The following is a 20,247-nucleotide window of genomic DNA, read 5'->3' as shown; positions in this document are numbered from 1 at the left end:
GACACAGAGGCAGGGGAAGGACCCAGAGCCTCTTAGTTCTGATTCAATCCTCTAGAAAAGGGGGTTAATTATACTTCTGCAGCCCGCCTCCTGGGCCTCTGGTGAGAATCCACTCTGATAAACAAGGAGAACGAATTCTGCAAAGCAGCATAATAGAGTTAGGATTTTCCTCAGGGAGTGTCTGCATGCCTTTCATCCTTTAGATGCTAAGGCACAGAGCCTCCAGGCTACTGAATGCTCCACGGCCCTGTGAAAATATTTAAGGCTTGAAAACAATCATAGTTCGTAAATCATAGAGATAGCAAAATCAAATTCAACAAATAATTTATATGTTTCTTCTGTATTAACTGTTAAATTGAGCATATATAAAAATCTCACTACATTTGAAAACCATTTGTAAAGCCAGATTTTCTCACATTACAAGAATTCATAAGGATGCCAGTGATTGCCAGGAAATAGCAGCTAATTATAAATTAAATGGGTGACTTGTATCTGAGTCATTTTATGAACAAAATTACTGGCCCTGCCCAGCCCCCCGAGAATCCCATCATGCGAGGTGACCACAGACTTCTAGAATCGTCTCTACTGCCACCTTTTCTCTTCCTTACACATCATGAACATCAAGCAAAACAAAACAAAAACCACTTTCTTTAAAGTGAAAACTACAGAAGCTGACAGACACAGAGAGGCTGAAAACCAAGTAATTCGCTGGTTACTGCCGCAGCGACAGACTTCTGACGTGACTTTCCATGGGACAGACATGTCCTGTAGCCATGAGGCCCAAGTCCCATCAGCTGATTTGCATCTCGTGGCATTTCCAATCCTGATTCCCCCCGACTCACTCCCCTGAATCAAGAGAAAGCAGATATTTCCAAACCCACGCCTCACAACTACCAGGGGTTTTTGTTTTAATGCTCAGGCTCCATCATTGTCAAAGCCTATTTTGAAGTGGCTTTAGTTGGAAAAATCTTGTCTCCTGAGGTGACGAATCCCCACGGGGCCATCTGGCTCCTCTCGGCGTACGCACAGAACACGGTCCCTCATGCCTGAACCTCTAAGAGTCCCATCAGGTCCTCGGGGACTCCGCCCCAGTCTCCACACAGGTAAAGCATGTATTCACTGGTGTCCCTCTCAAGCTTTGTTTAAACATTCCAGTCACTTGAACAGTATATTTTATCCAACACATTGATTAGTTAATGATACAGCAAATCCTGCAGTTATTAATTAAACCATTTGAGTGAACTTCCCAAAAACAGTTAACAACCTGATTGAAAGCCAAACTTCCTATGGCTATTTTAAAAATAAATAATTGCAGGGTCTGAAGGAGAATAAACATGATTCCACTGTGTCACAGAAAGAGTCCAACTCAGCATGAGAACAGGAAAAGTGTTCTCTTTAATGAGATGAGGTCATCTGTCTGAATACTGAAAATCTAGTTGAGAGCAAACCATCCAGTGTGGGCACAGAGCAGCATGGTACCTTAATTAGGTGCTAGATCAAGATACTGGGGGCTCCTGGACAAACATGGGACAGAAGTGTGCCTCCCCCTTTTTGTCTGGTTACAAAACTCGTTCCTTTTCCACCTTGATGGAGCCCAGCCTCTCGGGGCACTCGAGGCCCCAGTGGTGGCAGTCAATACAAGGGTACAACCTCTGGGACCTTGTGGGAAGGGTGGGGACAGAGCACCAAGCTCTCACTGTGGTGTCAGATCTAAGGGGCCGCTTCCCCATTCTTTGCTGGTGTCCACTAAGTATAAACGAAGCAGGAGGCTTTGCTAAACTCCAAAATGACAGTGTTTTATTCAAGGGTCTTAGAATTTGCAAATCAAACTTACCAGGTAACACCCAGAGTGTTCTGAAGTAAAAAGTTGAGCGTTCTTAGAGTAAAAAGAATTCTCGGGAAGAATCAATTTTGCCTTCTTAGCCCCTGGAGTGGTCCAAGATGGTGAACTTCCAGATGCCTGGTGGTCTGGGTAATGGATGTCAGGCAATGTGGACACTGGACAGCCTTTCCTAAGTCCTCCAGGGGTAACCCTCTCCAGGACTTTGTCTAGACATTGATGCCCAACTGAAAAGTTCAAAAGTTTAAGTCCTCAGGCTAGCGAAAGTAAAGCCATTTCCTCATGCTTCAGCCCAGGTAGTCTGAAGCAGTTGTGGCAGCTTGACTTACAGACTCCATTTTCAGTTAGCTTAGCTGTACTGACTCCACATGGTTTTTTTTTCCCACTCATTCCTCACTGGGACAGCCCGTGGGCCAGCAGTAAGGGGACAGGATTTGGGTGGACAACCAACTCTAACTCTGCTGATCCTGAGTCAACTCTAAAGAATATTCTGGAAACCCAGCTTGGATCTGGCTGTTGAGAAGAGTGTTTATGCTCAGAAGCAGAATTTGCATTTTGGTCACGTCCCAGCCCCCCACTCCCCATGTTGTATGTGTTCAGGTGGCGTCAACTAGACAAAGGCCAGTTCATGCTTCTGTGTCAAGTTCTTTTTGTTTGAACTTTGGGGCCTCAAATCAGGACCAAAGCAATTCTTTCAAAGGGAATACCATTTGGAGTTCCATGACAAAGTCATCCTTAGAAAGACCCACCTTCTGAGACAAGGGACTAAGGCCAGAGCAGGTTTCCTCCCACCCATGGCGTAGTGTGTGTCAGTACTTCCTCCCATACTCCCCCTGCACAGACAGAGGCCCAGCCCCCCACTGTCAGCTTCCCCACCAGAGCGGCACCTCCGGTCCAACCGATGAACCTGCATTGACACGTCGGTGTCACCCAAGCCATTATCACCCAAGCTGGCCTTAGAGCTCCCCCTGGGCTTGTCCCTTCTATGGATGCAGACAATGTACAATGACGTGTACCCATCAGTACAGCATCATGCGGACTATTTTCAGTGCCCCCCAAATCCTCTGTGATACATCTGTTCATCCCCCCCACCCCACAACCACTGATCTTTTTACTGTTACCAGTTTGCCCTTTCCAGAATGTCATGTCATTGGACCCATACACTGTTAAGCCTTTTCAGATTGGCTTCTTTCACTAAGTAACATGCGTGTTAAGTTTCCTTCATGTCTTTCCAACAAGCTTCTTTGTGCCCGTCATCGCTCAGAGTTCCTTGCCCACTAGCTCCATGCTTGATTTTGGCAACAATCTGGCACTAGAGGGACATCCAAGGGGACAGGGGCAGAACACATGTCCCTTTCAGCTTCTGGCCTCACTTTTTGTTCACCTGGGAACCCAGCAGACCTCTGAGGGTGTCTCAGTACCCAGAGGCGCTCCAGGCAGCTCAACCCATGCAAAGGGGTTTCCTTCTAGAGACCAGTGTCACAGCCCACGGAGCCCAGGCCCAGTCCTCGGTCCCTTCACTGTCCCCTGAGGGACAGCTGTTCACTCAGTATATTAAAATTTCCCTCTTCAGTCTCCTGATAGGAGGCCAGCGTCTCTCCATAAAATGCACTTGTCCTGTGTACTCTCTATTGCACATGTGCTCTCCTGAGGTGGCTGATTTTCCGGCTTTAAAAAAAAACACAAAACCTGTGATGTGCCTTTTGTCAGGTCTGGGCCAAGTGGACAGAAGTCTGGGAGCCGTTGCTGTTCTGTGTTCTTTCGTGCAGCCCTTTCTGCTGCGGCCATTCTTGCCCTCGGCACACTTATTCACTCTATGGGACTTATAATTGCTCTTTAGAAAAATCGAAGGTTTCTCTTCTTCTGATCCCCATATACTGAGGCATTACAATTAGGGGAAAAAATATTTAAATTCTTTGGGGAAGTCAACTTTTTAGAAGGTTTAAAGCAATTTAAAAATTGTAAAAGCTTTTAAAAATTCCAATTCTGAAAAGTTACTTGTAAATTTTTGAATACTTTCTGCATGCTGTCTATTCATGGGGAGGGCGACCAAAAAGTCCAAGCAAATGATCATCCCAATAAGGTAGTTTAATGTCCAGTTTAATGGAAAATATACTTTACGCATCTCAGTGCGAAAAACTAAATACTTTTTTAGATAATAGCAAAACACTTCTCACAACTTCGGGCTTTTGTAAGTCTTGGAACACCGAAAACATTAGCATGACGGCCAATCTGCAGAGAACCAACAAGCCGAACCATCCCCAAGCTCTCAGAAAATGACGTACGAGGTACTAACTGGCCTTGTCATTTTGAAGACTGTATATGAGCAAAGCCAATGAAGGACCCTGGACGCTCATTCCTGTTGAGTGGACCACGCGCTGGTCCACACTGCTTGTCCGGTTTGCTTCGCAGCCACAGCTGCTCTTGGAAAGGGCACAAGTGTCCAGGCCTGCTTTTCCCAGAGAATAGCCAGCTTCGGCAGAAGACGCTCTTCCCAGCAAGTCTCAGGTACGGCTGCCAGGGAGCAAAGCGTCTGCTTCCTGCTGGTCAAGGGTTTCCAACGAAGAGAAAGAACAGCCCCTTTGAACAGCCCCCTCTGTGCTCTGTAGCATCCAAGGGGATTGTTCGACTCAAATGGATCATTTTACTGCTACGAGTGGTTTACCTTTAAGGTTCTTACAAGAACGCAGTGAAGAGCAAGCATTCAATTAGGCCCCCAGGACACCCATCAGTTCCACTACGTTCCCATTACCAGAAAAACTCACACGGTCTCATGTATGTGGTTAACGACAGATTGTAATTGGTGCCAAGGTTTTACAGACCACCTCTTTTGACATCAAAATATGTTCTCCTCTGTATTGATGGCGTACGTCTGAGTTTTCTTTTCAAGGTTTTCTACATTTTACTCCTTAGAACGAAGAAATCTGAAATTCCTATCATGCCATTCTTTCTAGATTCTCTAAATTAGAAACAGATAAAGAAACTTATTAGTAATTTCTCACAGCACACAAAACAAATTTTATGAAACAATATGGTTTAGTATAATTTAAGTGTAACTTAAATATAAGTTATATAATTTAAAGTTTTACCTTAAACAATTGATTATTTATGGTCTCTAATCAGTAATTCTTACCTCTAAAAATAAAGCATTCTATTTTCTTGTACAAAAATGGGCATTTATTTCTAGGTGAAATATCAGATGATATTTAAAGATTTTTCTTTATTGACAATTCAAATTTTAGTCACTAGGTAACAAAATCACCCTTTTATTTAAAAAGTTGGTCTACTAAAATTCAAAGGACTGTCTTCTTGAGTCTATGAGGCTTTGGTGTTGACTATAGTATAGCTTTCAATTCTTCTCTTTATAGACATTTTTATTTCTTGAATGATGGTGACTATTAGTCAACTGCTGTCAGTCGATGTAGTGTAAAAATACTGAACTGCAACAGTGTTGACTTTCAATGTCAATGGGGAAAGTGAGATCTGTCTCTAGGGCTCATATTTGAAAAGTAAAAGGAACACAAGTTGGTAGTGGTTCTAAACTGTAGTTTACCATAAAACTCAACCATCTCTTACAGGTGCAGGGCCACTGCATTGTGGAACTGCCTCTCACGTGGACACTTAGAGAAAGAGAGGGAGGCTGGACGATGACGCCTGTCACCCTGACCACCCGCTATGCTCCTTGAGCTGCAAGATAACATGTGGTCACTGCTTTCATTGTGTTAATTCCAAATGAAGGCCAGCTGGAGCTCACATTCACAGCGAGGGAAGAACCACTACCAGCTCCCTGAGCAGGACTCAGAAACTTCTCAGTGTGGGTCCTTCCTGACACAGCAGGACTAGCTGGGACCAAGGTAGCAGAGAAAAGAGTAAGAGAAAGGGCGATCTCTAATGACCAACATGCCTGTGTGCGTGGGGTGCTTATACTCACACGCTGTCCTTTAGAGAGGCGAGGTACACCTCCGTATCCGCGATAGGGATCTCCGCGTCCAGTTCGGACAAGTAGCGGTAGACGTAGCAGAAAGTCTCATACGGGATGCGTGCGGGCCCGCCCTCGGGGTCAGCGGTCAGGATCTCGCACAAATGCTTCATCGCGCTGGTGAGGCTCTAGAAACAGCACAAACGGGACAGTTACTGTCGGGTTTGCTAACGTGGGAAGCAAAGACCCAGCAGAATAAACACTCCAGGATCCTTTACAGAAATTCTCCAACAAGTACATTCTCCACCTAAATTAAGAACTAGGTGAATCTATAATCGCCATAAAAGAAAGAAAGAAAAAGGGAAGGTTTGATCAGGATGCAATGGGTGTGAAAAAAAATGTAATCCACAGACTTTGTATTGAAATGGGAGTAACTGTTCAGGACAAGAGGAAGCATTGATCTCCATAAGATGGACCTCCTAAGCCAACACAAGAACCTTCCAGCCCCTCTGGCCCCACAACACACCTAGGGACTAAACAAACTGTCACCAACGAGAGGTGTCACCTCTGGAGAGTGGGGTGCATGGTCCTGCTGCTGTCCGCCTGCCCCTCGGGCTCCGTGCAGGGCCCGCCCTCGCTCTGGGTCTTGTCTTGTTCTGGGAAGCACGCCTCTCCCCCTGTGCACCATGCGTCTCGCTCATTCTCTCGCCCTCAGTCACCCCCACCCCACCCTGGTGGACATCCTGGACTTCAGCCTGAATGCTGGTCCTCCTTAGGGAAGCCTTCCACCCCCACTGACATCAGCTTCCAGGGCATGCTGACCCAGCCCACCCTCCCCTTCACGCCACCAGGGTGGGGGGAGGCGCATCCAGGCTGGGGGAGCCATCGCTTGTGTCACAGACGAGAGCTGGTTTCCATACTAGATCTTGTCCATTCCTGGTGACTTAAGTGGCAGGGTCTGAAGCCTGTGTAGGTAGCAGGGTGACAGCAATGAGGGGTGGGAGCAGCTCCTGAAGACCGGCTGTGAAACCCCCAGGAATTTTATGAGAAGGTTGATCCCATGTTGGTAGGCTGAAATCAGCTGCGGTGGGAGTATTTACACCACATTCATGGGCAAATGCTGCAAATCAGGGCCTTCCCCCAGGGGAGCTCCTGCAGGAATGAATCTGGGCTGCACTTAGGAGGAAAGAGCAAGAAAAAAAATAAACAGTGGGCGGATTCCAAGGCCAATCCCCAGGGGAAAGCTGCAGGTGTAGGGAGACCTCCCGGACTGGAACAGTGACGCTGTGGAGACAGCACTCTGACGTCCGTAGGGACAGGCAAAGGGCTGGAGCCAGGCCTTTTTTTTTCTTTTTTTTTAATGACACACATTTGTTATCTTGCTGTGTCCGTGGGTCTGGAGTCTGGACAAAGCTCAGCTGGTCCTGTCAGGCTCCGGTCAAGGTGTGAGCCTGGCCTTCATCAGAAGTTCGGGGCTCAGGCCCCCTTCCACCCTCCCTCAGGCTGCTGGCAGAACTCACTTCCTTGTGGCTGTAGGACTGGCGGGCCTCGCTTCTTGCTCGCTGTTGGCTGGAGGCTGCCCTGTGCTGTTCAGGCTGCCTGCAGGGCCCTGATATGTGGCCCTCGCACAGCACAACACGGCAGCTTGCTTCCTCAATGCTCCAGGAGCTCCAGCAGGTTCTCACAGTGAGTAAATATCAGAGAAAAGTCACCTTGTGCTTCTGGTGGGGGGAGGAGCAAGGCCGCAGGACAGAAGTGAGGTTCTCCCACAGAACTGGCCGGCCTTGCCACGTGCCAGGCCCCGCTGAGAGCTTCACTAGCCAGGTCCTGTGCTCCTCACAGTAACCATGTGAGGTAAGGGTGGTGGGGCTCAGGGAGGCTAAGTCACTGGCCCAGTGTAAGCCAGCGGGACCGGAGTGCAGGACTCGGCCTGCTGACACCACATTCCCCCACCGCTGACAGCTGCCGGGCTGGCTCAGGAGCGAATGACAGGGGCAGCCAGGCTGCCATATTCGAGGTTCCAGACATCAGCTGGAGAAGATGAAGGCTGAGCAGAACAAACTCCCCCATCACCATCGGCTGGGACTCAGGGCGTCTGGAAAGCCACTTCCTACTCTCGCTGGCTGTGATGGAACACTGGGGTACAGAGCACAGTCCTGACATTGGCCTGACTCTGCGGGGTGGAGGGAGCAGCGAAATGATGCTCAATTTGAAAAACAGATTGTTTTCCACACTTCTTCAGGGAAATGCACGGCCACCCCCCTACAAGGTTGTCCTTGAACGAGGACTTGGTAAAGCTAAAGTTGTGTGAAACTAAAGTTTTACAGTATGTGTGCCTTGCTTGAAACGTTGCAAAGACATGTCATAACGCTTGATTCTGCTTTTATATCTGACACGCATGGAAGTCCTCACTGAGTGCTGAGTGCCGGCCTGCGGGGCCAGGCAAGGACAAGAGGGCGGGGGGGGGGGGGGGCAGCCGCTGGCCAGGAGCAGGCAGTGAGGTCTGCGTGGTGACGGGATGTCCAGACACTTCTGAGGAACAGGTATTTAAGGAAAAGATACATCAAAACATCCAAGCATCACCGCCTTCTGCAGAGGCGCGATGACATTACAGGTGTTAACATTTCTCACGCTCAGACTTGCAGCCATTTTTACATCCAAAAGCGTTCATAAAGCAACTAGCACAGTTCTGCACCGAGCGTTGTGTTACTCAGAAGCAGATTTCTCCACTCCACAGGGTGGTAGGAAGGAAGGCTGCTTGCTCACCCCCTCGGCAGGCGGCCTCCCCCAACCTCCTGCCACAGCTTCCCCTCGGGTACCTAAGACTTCCCGGGAGGGTGACTGGCCAGCAGCGCGTTATCAGCCACGCGCGCACACCTGAGCCATCATCTGAAATTAAAGGGCAGACGTGTGAGAAACAGGCATGGAGGCACCTGCTACTTCCTCAGCGTCTTCGGCGTGCCAAATCTGTGGACTTTTTCAATTGCAGAATTTTAGCTGCTATCATGATGACACACATGCTCGCAAAGTGTCCCTTTTAGCGGGTGTGGAAATAAAAATGAGAACAATATCTTGACTGACCCCTTCAAACAGAGTAAGAACAGAGACGTTCTCGCTCCCTGAGGTGTGTCCTGACCCCTGACGGTGCTCAAGCAGTGGTATTAACCCCCAGACCTCATGTTCTATAAGCCTGCGATCCTTTTCATTCCTTTTTCTTATCCTCACAGGATTTCTCATTTAAAACGCGGTTCTGGGGTTTGCGGCAGGTGACGGGGGAAACCCTCCTTGTGCAGGAGGCTGGGACAGGGCCCTAGGGTGAAGCCCATCCAGGCCGGCCGGACGCTGCCCGTGGCATTGTCCCGGAAAGCGATGCAGGGGCCCCCATGTCCAGCACCTGCCGATGAGTGTGGATGGGATGTGAGCACAGTGACAACTCTCCTCTCTTCCCTACCTCTCCTCTCTTCCCCACAGAGGAGGGACTCAGCAGTAAGGCCAGTGGCACTGGGGGCAGGTGAGCCCAGGGGCCAAGAGCGGCCCCTTTTTCTGGGGAACACGTTCAGTCCGGAGGCCTCACTCATGGCGGCGGCTGTATCTTGTCACTGGCCTCGGAGCGCAAGGAATTTTCTTGGCAATCTCAGAACGGGCTTTAGAGGCCACTGCAGAAACCTGAATGGAAAGCAGTAGGAGAGTAGGCCAGGACACCGCCTCCACCGTGGGCCACAAGGGCCCTGGGACAGGTCAGAGACACCAAATCCTACATATGGAAGCACAGCCGTGGGCAGACAGTGTGCAAAGGACTCCACAGTGAGTGCTGTTGGGAGGTGACACTGAAAGCCTTTTCGGGTGTGAATCATTTTAGATCATAAAATGATACTGATGATACTTTTTAGTTGTTCTCTGAGACAGGAAATTCTGGGCTCTCATATGGTGGCCCCAACCTGTGGGTGGCACACCCCTGAGGCTACAGAGTCATTCAGAGGGGTCCCCGTACCCCTGTGCTCACGCGTTGGTAGCGGCAGGTCTGAGCCCGTGCTCTGAGTTCAAATCCCGCTCCACCACTTCAACCTACAGAGCCTGTCTCCACAGCTCAGCATCCTATGATTCCAGGGCCTTCCTCAAAGGGGTGCTGCGGGGAGTAAAGAGAAAACAAAGGGCTCTGGGCATCCCCACCCCTGCTGAGAACCCTACAAACGACCACTGCTGTTCCCACGGAAAACCGATGTCACACACATGCGTCACTGTCATGGCACACCGATGCTGTCACAATTACTAAGGCTCAAATGCTTTTCCAAGCCTAACTGGGGTCGGCTGGTTTGCCATTACGAACCTTCTTACTCAGTGTGCGCAGGGGTGGGGGGTTTGCCTCACAAGTTTTCGATGCCTTAAAAATGATCCCTAAGCTTAAAAAACACACAAAACAATTCTATCCACCGCTTTAATGCGTAGGTCATCGACGTGCAGACGGGATCACTTCCCCAGGCAAGCACACCGCGCACCACGGCGGGGGCCAGGAACCACCACCACACCAAGGGGGGCGTTTGCACCCCACACCTGACCTGCCTGGGGTGCCCCACCATGCCCCTGGCCCCCACCTGCAGCTTTCAATGCAATGGCCGGAGCGGAGCTCAGCGCTCCAGGGAGGGAAGTATGCCAGCTCCACCGCTGCATGCAGGGTGCGGGCCTCTCGCTTTCACTCCAGAACCTTCCATCCAGTGCAGGGCCCAGCACACAGCGGCGCCATAAACATTTGTGAAGGAACAAAGGAATGAAAGACTGCGTTCTGGTCTTCCATTCACAGTGCCAGAGTAATTTTTAAGAGAAATTCAATAGCACAGAGACTGTATCTGCCAGAAGCCACACAGCTGCCAGAATAGCGTCCATCGTGTTGAAGCAGAGAGACTAGATTCCAATTTTAGTGAAATCCTACCTAGAAAAGTGAAGAGGCAATAATCCATTCTGAATGACTCCTCATCATCTCGCTTCACTTCTTCATTTCCTTCTTTTTGAAGGTTCTGTTGTTTTGGGTTTTGTTTTTAAGCATAAAGATAAATGCTAAGATGCCAAACTACGACAATCACCCCCTGGACGTCACAGCTTCATGTTAGCACACCTCCAAGCCATCCCGCCAAGGTGCGCATACAGTGGCGTCAATGAGGCCAGTCTCCGCAGGAGCCGCGTTGGAACCCTGCCCCCTAAAGCTGTTTGAACCCCTGCTCTGTGGGCGGGGCCGGGCCAGGCGGAGCCGAAGCCGCAGGGAAGGGACCCAGGCTGGGTGGCTGGCGGAGGAGGAGTGTTCTCCATCTGAGTCAGGGGCCAACAGTACTGCTGAGGTGGCTGCGTGAGGGGACAGGACGGGGCCCCACATTGGCCCACGGGACAAGTAACCCGTTACAGGAAGAAAAGAGAAGCCTGTCTGCTCTTTTTCCGTTCCCTTCCTCAGTACGCAGCTTAGAAGGTGAGGCTCCATCCTTGATAAAATGTCTCCATCTAGTGTCACACACCGCACGTGCATAAGAGACCTCATCTTCCAAAACAGCTTCTGTTTGGTTTTCAATCTAGTGCTTCATTTTCACCACTAGGGACGTAGAAATTACAAAGATAGATCCCCAAAGATTTTCGAAATATTCTACTTTCTCATCATTATTAAAATCTAAATTTCACAACTAAGTTTAGAGGCGCAGAGTATAATCATGAATTCAAACATTAGATACTAATTTTATATTATTAAAATCTTGATTTCACAGAATTCCAAAGGAACAAAGCAACATAAAATTTTCTCCAATAATTAAATTTAATTAAGATGAAAACTGTCTGTGTCCTTCCTGATAGCACCCCCCAGAGGTACTCCGCTGGTGACTCCTGAGCCTGCCTTTGCTATGTGGTCAGCCAGTGGCCAGCCCCTGGCACAACAAAAGCGAGCAAAACATTGGGCAGTGAGCAGCCTGACACCTGACCTTACTGGGCTCTCAGAGTTTCTCACTGGGGCCACTAGTAGGCAGGAAATTACAGTATGTCCCCCCAGTGGGCATTACGCAGCAGAGGAAGCATCTACAGCAGTCTTGAATGATACAGACGAATAAACATAGAAATCAAAAACGTTCTGGAAGATTACTAACAACATAATTAACTTTCCATAAAGATAAAACCTGGGGCCGACCCGGTGGCTCAGGCGGTTGGAGCTCGGTGCTCCTAACGTGGAAGGCTGCCGGTTCGATTCCCACATGGGTCAGTGGGCTCTCAACCACAAGGTTGCCAGTTTAATTCCTCGACTCCCACAAGGGATGGTGGGCTCCGCCCCCTGCAACTAGCAACGGCAGCTGGACCTGGAGCTGAGCTGCGCCCTCCACAACTAAGATTGAAAGGACAACAACTTGACTTGGAAAAAGACCTGGAAGTACACACTGTTCCCCAATCAAGTCCTGTTCCCCTTAAAAAAAAAAAGTCCTGTTCCTCTTCCCCCCCAAAAAAAGATAAAACAAACTACCACTAAATAAGGTACTTCTTGGGGTACAGATGTGCTCAAAGGGAAGCATGAGATTCAGGACAGCCTGCTTCCTTCAGACGGGGCAGGCCGGGGGCAGGATGGAGGGGGACACAGGAAGTTTCGCTGCAGGTTATTGCCTGTGTTGGTGATCATGTAGGGAAGTATTACCTAAAGTAATTTTTACAAATTCAAATTGAATCAAAGAGGCTCATGCCTGGCCCTAAGATGAGTGTGCGCCATGAAGCGAGGGTTATGAATTACACAGTTACATATGCTGGGGTCCAAAGAGTGAAGGGAGGGGGTAAAAAAAAAAAGCCCATCTCTGCTGTAAAGGTAGTTAGTTGCCTTTTCTCAATAGTTGCCTTTTCTCAACGCCCGTTCTTCAGTGCTTAACGTGGTAAGTCTCCCTTCACCTGACCAGGTGTCTCACTGAGGGAGCTGACGAGAGAGCTTCTCGACTTCCCAAGGGAGTTCTGCCTTCAGTGTCCTCCAGCTCCAACCCGCCCTCACACCCCGGCCTCCGGGTCTCACCATCGCTCTCACCTCAGAAATGGAGAGTCGTCGGGGTCCCCAGTACTAAGTTGCTTGGGTCACTCTTTAACATCAGCAAAGCTGGACTGTCTCTGTTAGTCACTAATAATAGATTTTAACTAAAGTATGGAATATATGTTATGCCCCTTCCGGCAGATTAAGAAAACAGATATTATCCATTTACCAAATGATGTGCAATTTAATAAAAAGTCATTGATGAATTCTCTTCTAAAACCTAAATATATTTTAATAGTATCCATAATTTTATGTACTGTCAACACGTTTTAAACTGAGGTATACACAAGTAACTTCTGTAAAATAAAATAACCATAAACCTGATAATACAACAGGCATCTGAAAAAAAATTTTGCTTTTCTGCGACAAAGTTACTAAAGTAACGAAAGTGTTTCCTTCAGTTCCTGAAATACCTAAATTTTTTCAGCCAGGCCTATGATTACATAGAATTATCAATATGCTATTTCTAGGTACGTACCCCACCAAGCATGCTACATCCAAGTGCTAAAAATTTTATCCACTCCATTTTGTGTTCACAAGGATCCAGCTGCAAGACAGCTCTGAATTTTTCTACTGGCAGGCACAAATTTTTCCATTTCTGCTCAAGGTCGGCTAATTCCACATATTGCTTGTGGCCACACTGTTTAGGAAACACAATATGATACAATTTATATAGGTTTAAAAAGCCCATGAAATAATGTCAGGCTGTGAATCCTTAAACATATGCCAAGTACCCCACCCCCTACAGGGACAGGTGAACTCTGAGTCCATGACCCAGGTACCCCTGGGGAGGGAAGGGGCAATGTGAGGGGCACACGGGCAAGGAGAGGGGCGGTGAGCTAGATGTTGACATTTCACTTCTTAAATAAGGACTGTGAAGCAAATATGGCAAAAATAAAATGAGCATGCTGATGGTGTATGATTCTCTATTGTCTGTCTGAACTACTTACCAGTAAAAAAAGTAACTTCAACAAATAAAAACATTTAAAATCCAACCCCGTACACCTGTGAACAGTTAAAATGGGAGAAATCCTGAAACTGAAAATAAATGTATTCTTTCTCCGATTTTAAAACAATCTGTGAAAATGGGTAACTTCTGCCATCGGCCAGCAGTGTTCATGTGAAAAGGTTTGAGCAATGGTAGCATGTGTTTTCCTAACTACTCCTTTCAATGGTTATTCATTTTCATTTAAAATAGCCATAGAAAAATCCTATTTTCAGAAGTCAACATATCCTGCATAGAAGCACAGTACCTCAAAATGCATAATAGGGCCCAGTCACTTTACACATCAAGGTCATACCACTGGTGCCGTTTTTAGCAATAAGACCCCATCCTAATGCGAGATGGTGGGTTGCAAGACGAACCTGTTGGGGCAGCGCCAGGCCCAGGCTCTCTGGAAGGTCAGAGGCCAGATGCCCAAGGACGATACATCTTTCAGATGCTCTTTTTCTCAGCATATACACAGCTTTCATAAACACGTATTTCAAGAAGGGACTTACAACTCCCATGTCTAAAATATCATACTTTCATACTTTCATTAGACTTTTTTTTGTTTAATCTAGTAGCCTCTAAACATCTTAATTTGGTATTTAAAAGAATTACATTTCAGTTTTCTGCAGCCTAATCATGAATAGCTACTTTGGGTTCTTTAAACTAGAGAAAGGCACAGGATACAACAGATTCCTCTCTGAATGAACCTTGAAGGTTGATTGCAGGGAAAGCGGACCTGCAAGGACTTTCGAGGGTGATCCTGGAGGTTTCTGTCAGGCAGTAAGCAGGCGGCTGGGCTTTATCTCAGGGTCACTTGAGATCACTTAAGCCCTCTCCTACCTGCTTGTGCAAAACTTTAAGCAGTCCTTGAGTGAGGCCTGTGTCTGTTTTCTGAGTGGCCACAGGCATTTCAATTCGGTCCTTTACAGGAAGTGGATCTCCTCTTGACAGAGCTGAAAAATACCTGACAACGGGCATCACAGAAGGCATTAATATACAAAACCCAATCAATTAATAATTAAAGTGATTTCTTAAACGACCCAAGTGTGACAGACATTAGGGAGGAGGGAGAGCTCTGAGTCTAAAGGCCTGAGTCAGGTCCCATTCTACCCACTTAACCCTTTCTGCTGCCTCAGTATGTCCGTCTGCAAAGTGGGGACGACAGTCCCTGTCCTAGGGTTCCTCCAAGCACTGAACGGACCAAACGCATGCTGTTCTTATCAAGCAAATGCCATGAGTGGTCCTGAAATGCTGCCAGAGGAGGTGGAGGATACAGGCCTCAGTGACCCAAGGGCAAAGTCCAGTCATTCCACTCTGGCAGCTGGGGTTTGTCTTCCCCTTTCTTGGCCTTGTGGCTTTTGCAGGGGCTTCTTTCCAAGCATCTCTGTAATGTTAACATGCCAGGATCAGGGAAGGGGCAGCACCACTCCACTAAGTCAGAGACCACCCCTCCTCCACCCTTCGTTGCTCCCGCCTGGGTTGTGTGTTTTGTTTTGTTTTGGTTTGGTTTGGTTTTAGTATTTTTCCCTCAATTGTTCCTTTCTAGACCTCAGATGTTGTTCCTTACATTGGGGGCACAGAAATGGTTTGAGGCAACAAGTCAAGAGGGAGCACACCCCCGGCCTCTGGCTGGTGGGGAGTGGGAGCAGGTGCCAGAGCAGGTGCCAGACACAGTGCTCTGCAAAACTCACTGCCCTCGGGCACACGTGCCAGACGTGGCCGGCGGTTGGGCCACATCTTACGGCTGGGCCACATCTTACGGCTGGGCCACATCTTACGGCTGGGCCACATCTTACGCTGCTCGGACGACTAACGCCACCACAAGAAACGACATACCCAGGCAAAGGGACAGCACATCACCCACTAGGGCCACAGGTAATCAATCATTTAAAAGACAAGTAGTTAGAAACATCTCTGAATATGTAACAAAATGTACACAGGTATTTGACAGGCTAAAAGAAACTTCATGTCTCATCCCCTCAAATTCGACTTTGCTTTCATGCTTTTAAGACAACTCCGGCCATATTTTGTTAACTTAATGGTTTGAGGGAGAGTCAAAAAGAAGGCAGCAGTGAGACAAATGAGGACCCGAAGATGTAAAGTGCCAGGCTGAAAGATGAGAGCTTAGTTTTGCCACAGTGTTCCTAATTATTTCATGGACTTTATTCCTCATAACCCGTCAAACCCATCACCATGGTTGATACAGCCTGTAGAGCAGCGGTTCTCAACGGTGGGAACTTGGGTTCTGCCCCTTCCCATGAAGGCACTGGCAATTTCCAGAGACATCCTGGGGGTCACACCAGGGGGTGGATGGTGCTGCTGGCATCTAGTGGGTACAGGCCAGGATGCTGCTAAGGAGCCTACAGTGCACAGGACATCGCCACACGCCGACCTCCCCTCACGTACCACCCAAAGAATTGTCCCGACCAGAGTCAGCTGAGCAGAGGCTGACAAAGCCTGTATTACTGGCAACACCACCTGTGTTACACTCTGCTTGCTCCCTGGGGCACATGGGAGCGAAGGCACTTCCGCCATAACGCATGATGCACAGCTCTCAAGGCCATCGTAAGGCACAGTGACCAGCGGGAGGACACAGCAGAGGACACAGGCTCGGGCAGGGAGGCGACTCGCCTCTGCCACCTGAAGGCCTCTTTTGGAAAGAACGCTAACCTGAACGTCTACGTGCGTCTTCCGCAGCAGAATTACCGCCAAATGCATCCTGGTTTTCTGCTTTGCTTTTAGTTTTTCTTTTTTCCTTCCTGACGCCATTTCCTCTTCCTGGAATACCCTCTGCCTTATCTTAACCCCAATCTCTGCCTACAAAATCTTTCAGACTGTAATTTACCCTCTTCTGAGCAACGTCTCGATTCTGTTCTGAGAGAGTTGGCATACACACCCTGCTTAATGAATTGGTTTCTCTCCTCAACTCCAAAATCATTCTGGAGAGAAATTAGTTGCATGGAACATTCAGAAAGTTCTCGATTAAGCCTTTTAAATGAAAGTGAAGCTTAAAATAGTTGTCTCTTAAGTGTTACCATATATAACGTTCCAAGGAAAAAACAAGGTAAAATCTTGGAATGTTTTGTAGCGTACAAATAAACTCTTACATGTCCTAACTATCTATTTAGGCTTCAATAATGGTTAAAACCAGAGGCCATAATTTTTTGGGCAAGAACCCTGAGAGAATATTTCAAAAGCAACCGACAGAAGGGTTTGCCAGAAGGCAAAGCACATGAATAAGTGGCCTCGTGTGGTCAGTTCAGTCAGGGCCGCAGGGACCCCAGGTCGTCATCTGGAACTCATGGAACCCGTGGATCTTATTTTGAATGGTAACAGGGAGTTAGCGTATTATGGAAGGATTTTGAGATGGGAAACTCATCCTGGAATACCTGGCTGGGGCCTACATGCCATCACAGTGTCCTTAGAACAGGAAGGTAGAGGGGCACTAGTCGATACCATCCCACTGGCATTAACGATGGAGGAAGGGGCCATGAACCCAAGAGCTCAAGGAATGCAGCTCTCGAAGAGGGAAACGGCAAGGAAATGGATCAGATTCTCCCTAGAACTGCCAGAGAGAGCAAAGCCCTGCCAACAACTTGACTTGAGCCTCGTGACACCGATTTTGGACTTTTGGCCACCAGAACTGAAACAGAATAAACGTCTGTTGTCTTAAGCCATCAAGTTTTTGTGGGGTTTTGTTACAGCAGTCATGGGAAACTAATTTGCCTTGGTTATACAGTTTAGAGAAGATCGGTGAAACCTGACATGGTAGTTACTAAGACATTTTAGTTAAATTTATACTGATTCTTGTGATCATAAAAGTAAGCTTCTAAGTCTGTTTATTGAAAACGGGCAAAGGGTTTTCCTGTAAAATCAAAAGGGTTTATTTTAATGGTTCTAAGGCCTGTCGACTTGGAACTTTAAAATTAGGAATGTCTGGAAACGGTGGAGGCATATTCGCTGTGAACAAAGCTGGGCAGAGTTTAGCGCAATCGCACCCAGCATGGCGCCAGTGCATCTGTTCTAATAAACTCAGCCAGTACCTAACGCTGGGAGGACTCCCCTCGGAGGAGGCACAGAGACGTAAGATTCCTCCTAATAAAAATCACTTTACAAATGCAGGGACTGTAATGGTTTGGTTTTATAACACGACGCACAAACTTTATACCCAACGCAACTGCTTCCTAGGTTTTAGTCTGTCTACGTAAATACCCCTCCCCGACGATGGAGTTGTCGTTAGTTTGTAGGTAAGTGAGCATTTTGCAGTAATTTCTGGTCCCAGGGTCAATAAACCGTGACGCTTCCTCGATACTTAGGTGTCGATAACCACCGGTGCTAGAGTGAAAGCCTGGCCCACACTGTGTCCTGAGCGTGGGACCACCGCCCCAGGAAGGAGGGTGCACGCACGCGGCAGGAAGGTGACCGGCTCCCCAGGCGCGCGGCGCGGCCCGGGCGCTTACCCCGCCGACCACTGCAGCACGTCGGCGGGCTGGGTGCGGATCGCAGCCTTGGTGAACTGCTTCAGGATGTCCGGCAGCTCCGGGGGAATGTGGATCTGCTGCGCGCAGAACAGGGTGTCGGGAAGCGGCATCGCTCTCCAGAAACCAGGACCAGGCTACGGAGGCCAAGGTGTGCTGCAGGGGAGGAAGCGTGGTGCGTCGGTTTCGGAAACGTGGTGCGTCGGTTTCGGGAAGGTCGCCCCTCCGCCTCCCTCCCCAGGTTTGGGGACAGGTCAGGGTCCGGAGTTTGGAGCGGGGCCGGGCCGAGGTACTGGGTTTGGGGAGGGACCGGGGGCCGGGATCCGGTCCCGGCCAGGATCCCAGGTTTGGGGCAGGCTTCGCGGGGCCAGGGCGCGGGCTGGGGGCTCTTACCCGCTTCTCCTCGGGCTCCTCGAAGAATGGGGGCCAACCTCCCCGTCTAGCCACAGCCCAGATCTAGCGCCTCAGGACTCCAAGCGGCCTCTACTGTTGCGCAGCGGTATCCAGGCAACCGGGACGCGCGCCCCGCCCCCAGCCTCGCGCGCCCCGCCCCCAGCCTCGGGCCGCAGTGGGCTGTCTCCAGTGGGCGTCCCGGAGGCGATGCGCCTGTGCCGCGGGTTTGGAGACAGACACACACCACCACCACCCCCCGCCCCGCCCTTGGCCCCTGATAGTTCAGTTCTGCAAGAGCTGAACGTTTCCCTTAGCAAAGGCCTTTGGGTCGCTTTCCCACTGTCGATTGTGAGTGGCGAATTCACAAAGGAGCACCCTTCTCCTCGCGTCGGCTACGTTAGGGACGAGGTGACTCCGGCAGGAAGCCGTTAAGTCGCGGGGGCTGATCCGTGCAGGCTGCAGGAGCCTCCCTGAAGGAATTCGAAGCCCTGCCTTCCTCATCTGCTTGGTTCATCCTGCACCGGCCCCTGGCAGCTTGTGTGCGGCCTCGGCGCCTGCACATACGGTTCCCATTGCTCAGTCGTTTCCCTAGCGAACTCCCTCTTCAGATCTGAGTTTTAAAAGCCTCTTAGGCTGTGGGGAGTTTTCAGCTAAAAAGATTCTTTGTAACTTGTTTTCCTAAGGTAGATAGGGTGGTTTAGCCAATTTGATTGGGTAAGAGAGAAAATAAGCCACCTCTTCTGATACAGTAGCTTTGGGTGGAAGGGTGGAAGAAACTTCCATTCTGGTGGATGCTGACAGTGGGGCAGCATGCAAGGCGTGAGCCCTGGATTAGGGAGTATCCGAGCTGGCTGGGCACCTGCCTTAACACCCACCTCCCCCTTGCTCACCTCTAGACAACATGGAAAGCTAGAAAGAGCTATTTCCAGGAGGGGCCAATGACAAGCCCTCCTTCCCTTCCGAGGCATCAGGCCCCAACCATGGCTCCACGACTTAGGCAACTCACCCACCAAAGGAAGATACACACATTTCCAAATTCACAGCATTAACAAAAACTGAAAAGTCACTAATTTGGTGCAACGGGTAAACAAGGAATCTCACACACCCATGAGAGAGGCGTTGAGTATACATTAGTACATTTTGGTGGCAAGTTGGCACTTTAAATACTTTCGATGACTTAGCAATCTTACTTCTAGGGATTTATCTTACAGAAATACTAGCTTAAGTATATAAAATATGGACAAAAATGTTTACTATAGCATATAATAAAATGGGTTAACCGTCAGAAAACTTGAGTCTTATCTGCACAATGAAATGGAATTTAAAGATGGGGTAGCTACTTTTGTACTGACATAAAAGAAGTCCACGAAGTACAAACTGAAAGCGAGCAGCCGGTAGGGCAGTCTGTGGAGCACACCCCTGTATGGGGATGCAAGGGTCTGTGAACGTGTTTATGCAGCGCTGTCTGGACGCATGTGCTAAACAACTGACAGCGGTTAGGTTACCTCTGCAGAATGGCACAAGGCTTTCAGGTTGCATTTTAACCACATGTACGTTATTTTGACTCCGATTCATTTATTTCCTTAACAATATTTA

The 20,247-nt window shown here is 48.7% G+C and overlaps 1 protein-coding gene across 2 annotated transcripts; it reads right to left on the bottom strand.

Annotated features, from left to right (window-relative positions):
• Positions 1-444: 444 nt before the first annotated feature.
• ROPN1L (rhophilin associated tail protein 1 like) lies at positions 445-18,759 on the bottom strand. Of its 2 annotated transcripts, XM_033109915.1 has the most exons (6): positions 18,652-18,759; positions 18,241-18,414; positions 14,621-14,744; positions 13,268-13,429; positions 5,772-5,947; positions 4,736-4,799 (listed from the first exon to the last, which is right to left on the bottom strand). In XM_033109915.1, exons 2-6 carry the CDS (start codon positions 18,369-18,371, stop codon positions 4,736-4,738), a joined length of 657 nt encoding a protein of 218 aa, XP_032965806.1. In that variant the 5' UTR covers positions 18,372-18,414; positions 18,652-18,759. The 2 variants fall into 2 exon arrangements, with proteins under 2 accessions (XP_032965807.1, XP_032965806.1); XM_033109916.1 differs by lacking the exon at positions 18,652-18,759 and having other exon boundaries at positions 445-4,799; positions 18,241-18,399.
• Between the last annotated feature and the right edge of the window lie 1,488 nt (positions 18,760-20,247).

The sequence above is a fragment of the Rhinolophus ferrumequinum genome, chromosome 7 (assembly GCF_004115265.2).
Source record: "Rhinolophus ferrumequinum isolate MPI-CBG mRhiFer1 chromosome 7, mRhiFer1_v1.p, whole genome shotgun sequence".
In the NCBI taxonomy this organism is placed as follows: domain Eukaryota; kingdom Metazoa; phylum Chordata; class Mammalia; order Chiroptera; family Rhinolophidae; genus Rhinolophus; species Rhinolophus ferrumequinum.
The sequence above is the reverse complement of the archived record's forward strand: the minus strand, read 5'-3'. Positions and strand labels throughout refer to the sequence as shown.

Bases quoted from the DNA above. Each gene is read 5' to 3' on its own strand.
- ROPN1L (XM_033109915.1), bottom strand. From the start codon at position 18,371: ATGCCGCTTCCCGACACCCTGTTCTGCGCGCAGCAGATCCACATTCCC. The intron at 14,745-18,240 runs GTAAGCGCCCGG...GCCCGTTGTCAG, and splicing joins GTGCTGCAGTGGTCGGCGGG to GTATTTTTCAGCTCTGTCAA. The intron at 13,430-14,620 runs GTAGGAGAGGGC...TTTCCTAAACAG, and splicing joins TTAAAGTTTTGCACAAGCAG to TGTGGCCACAAGCAATATGT.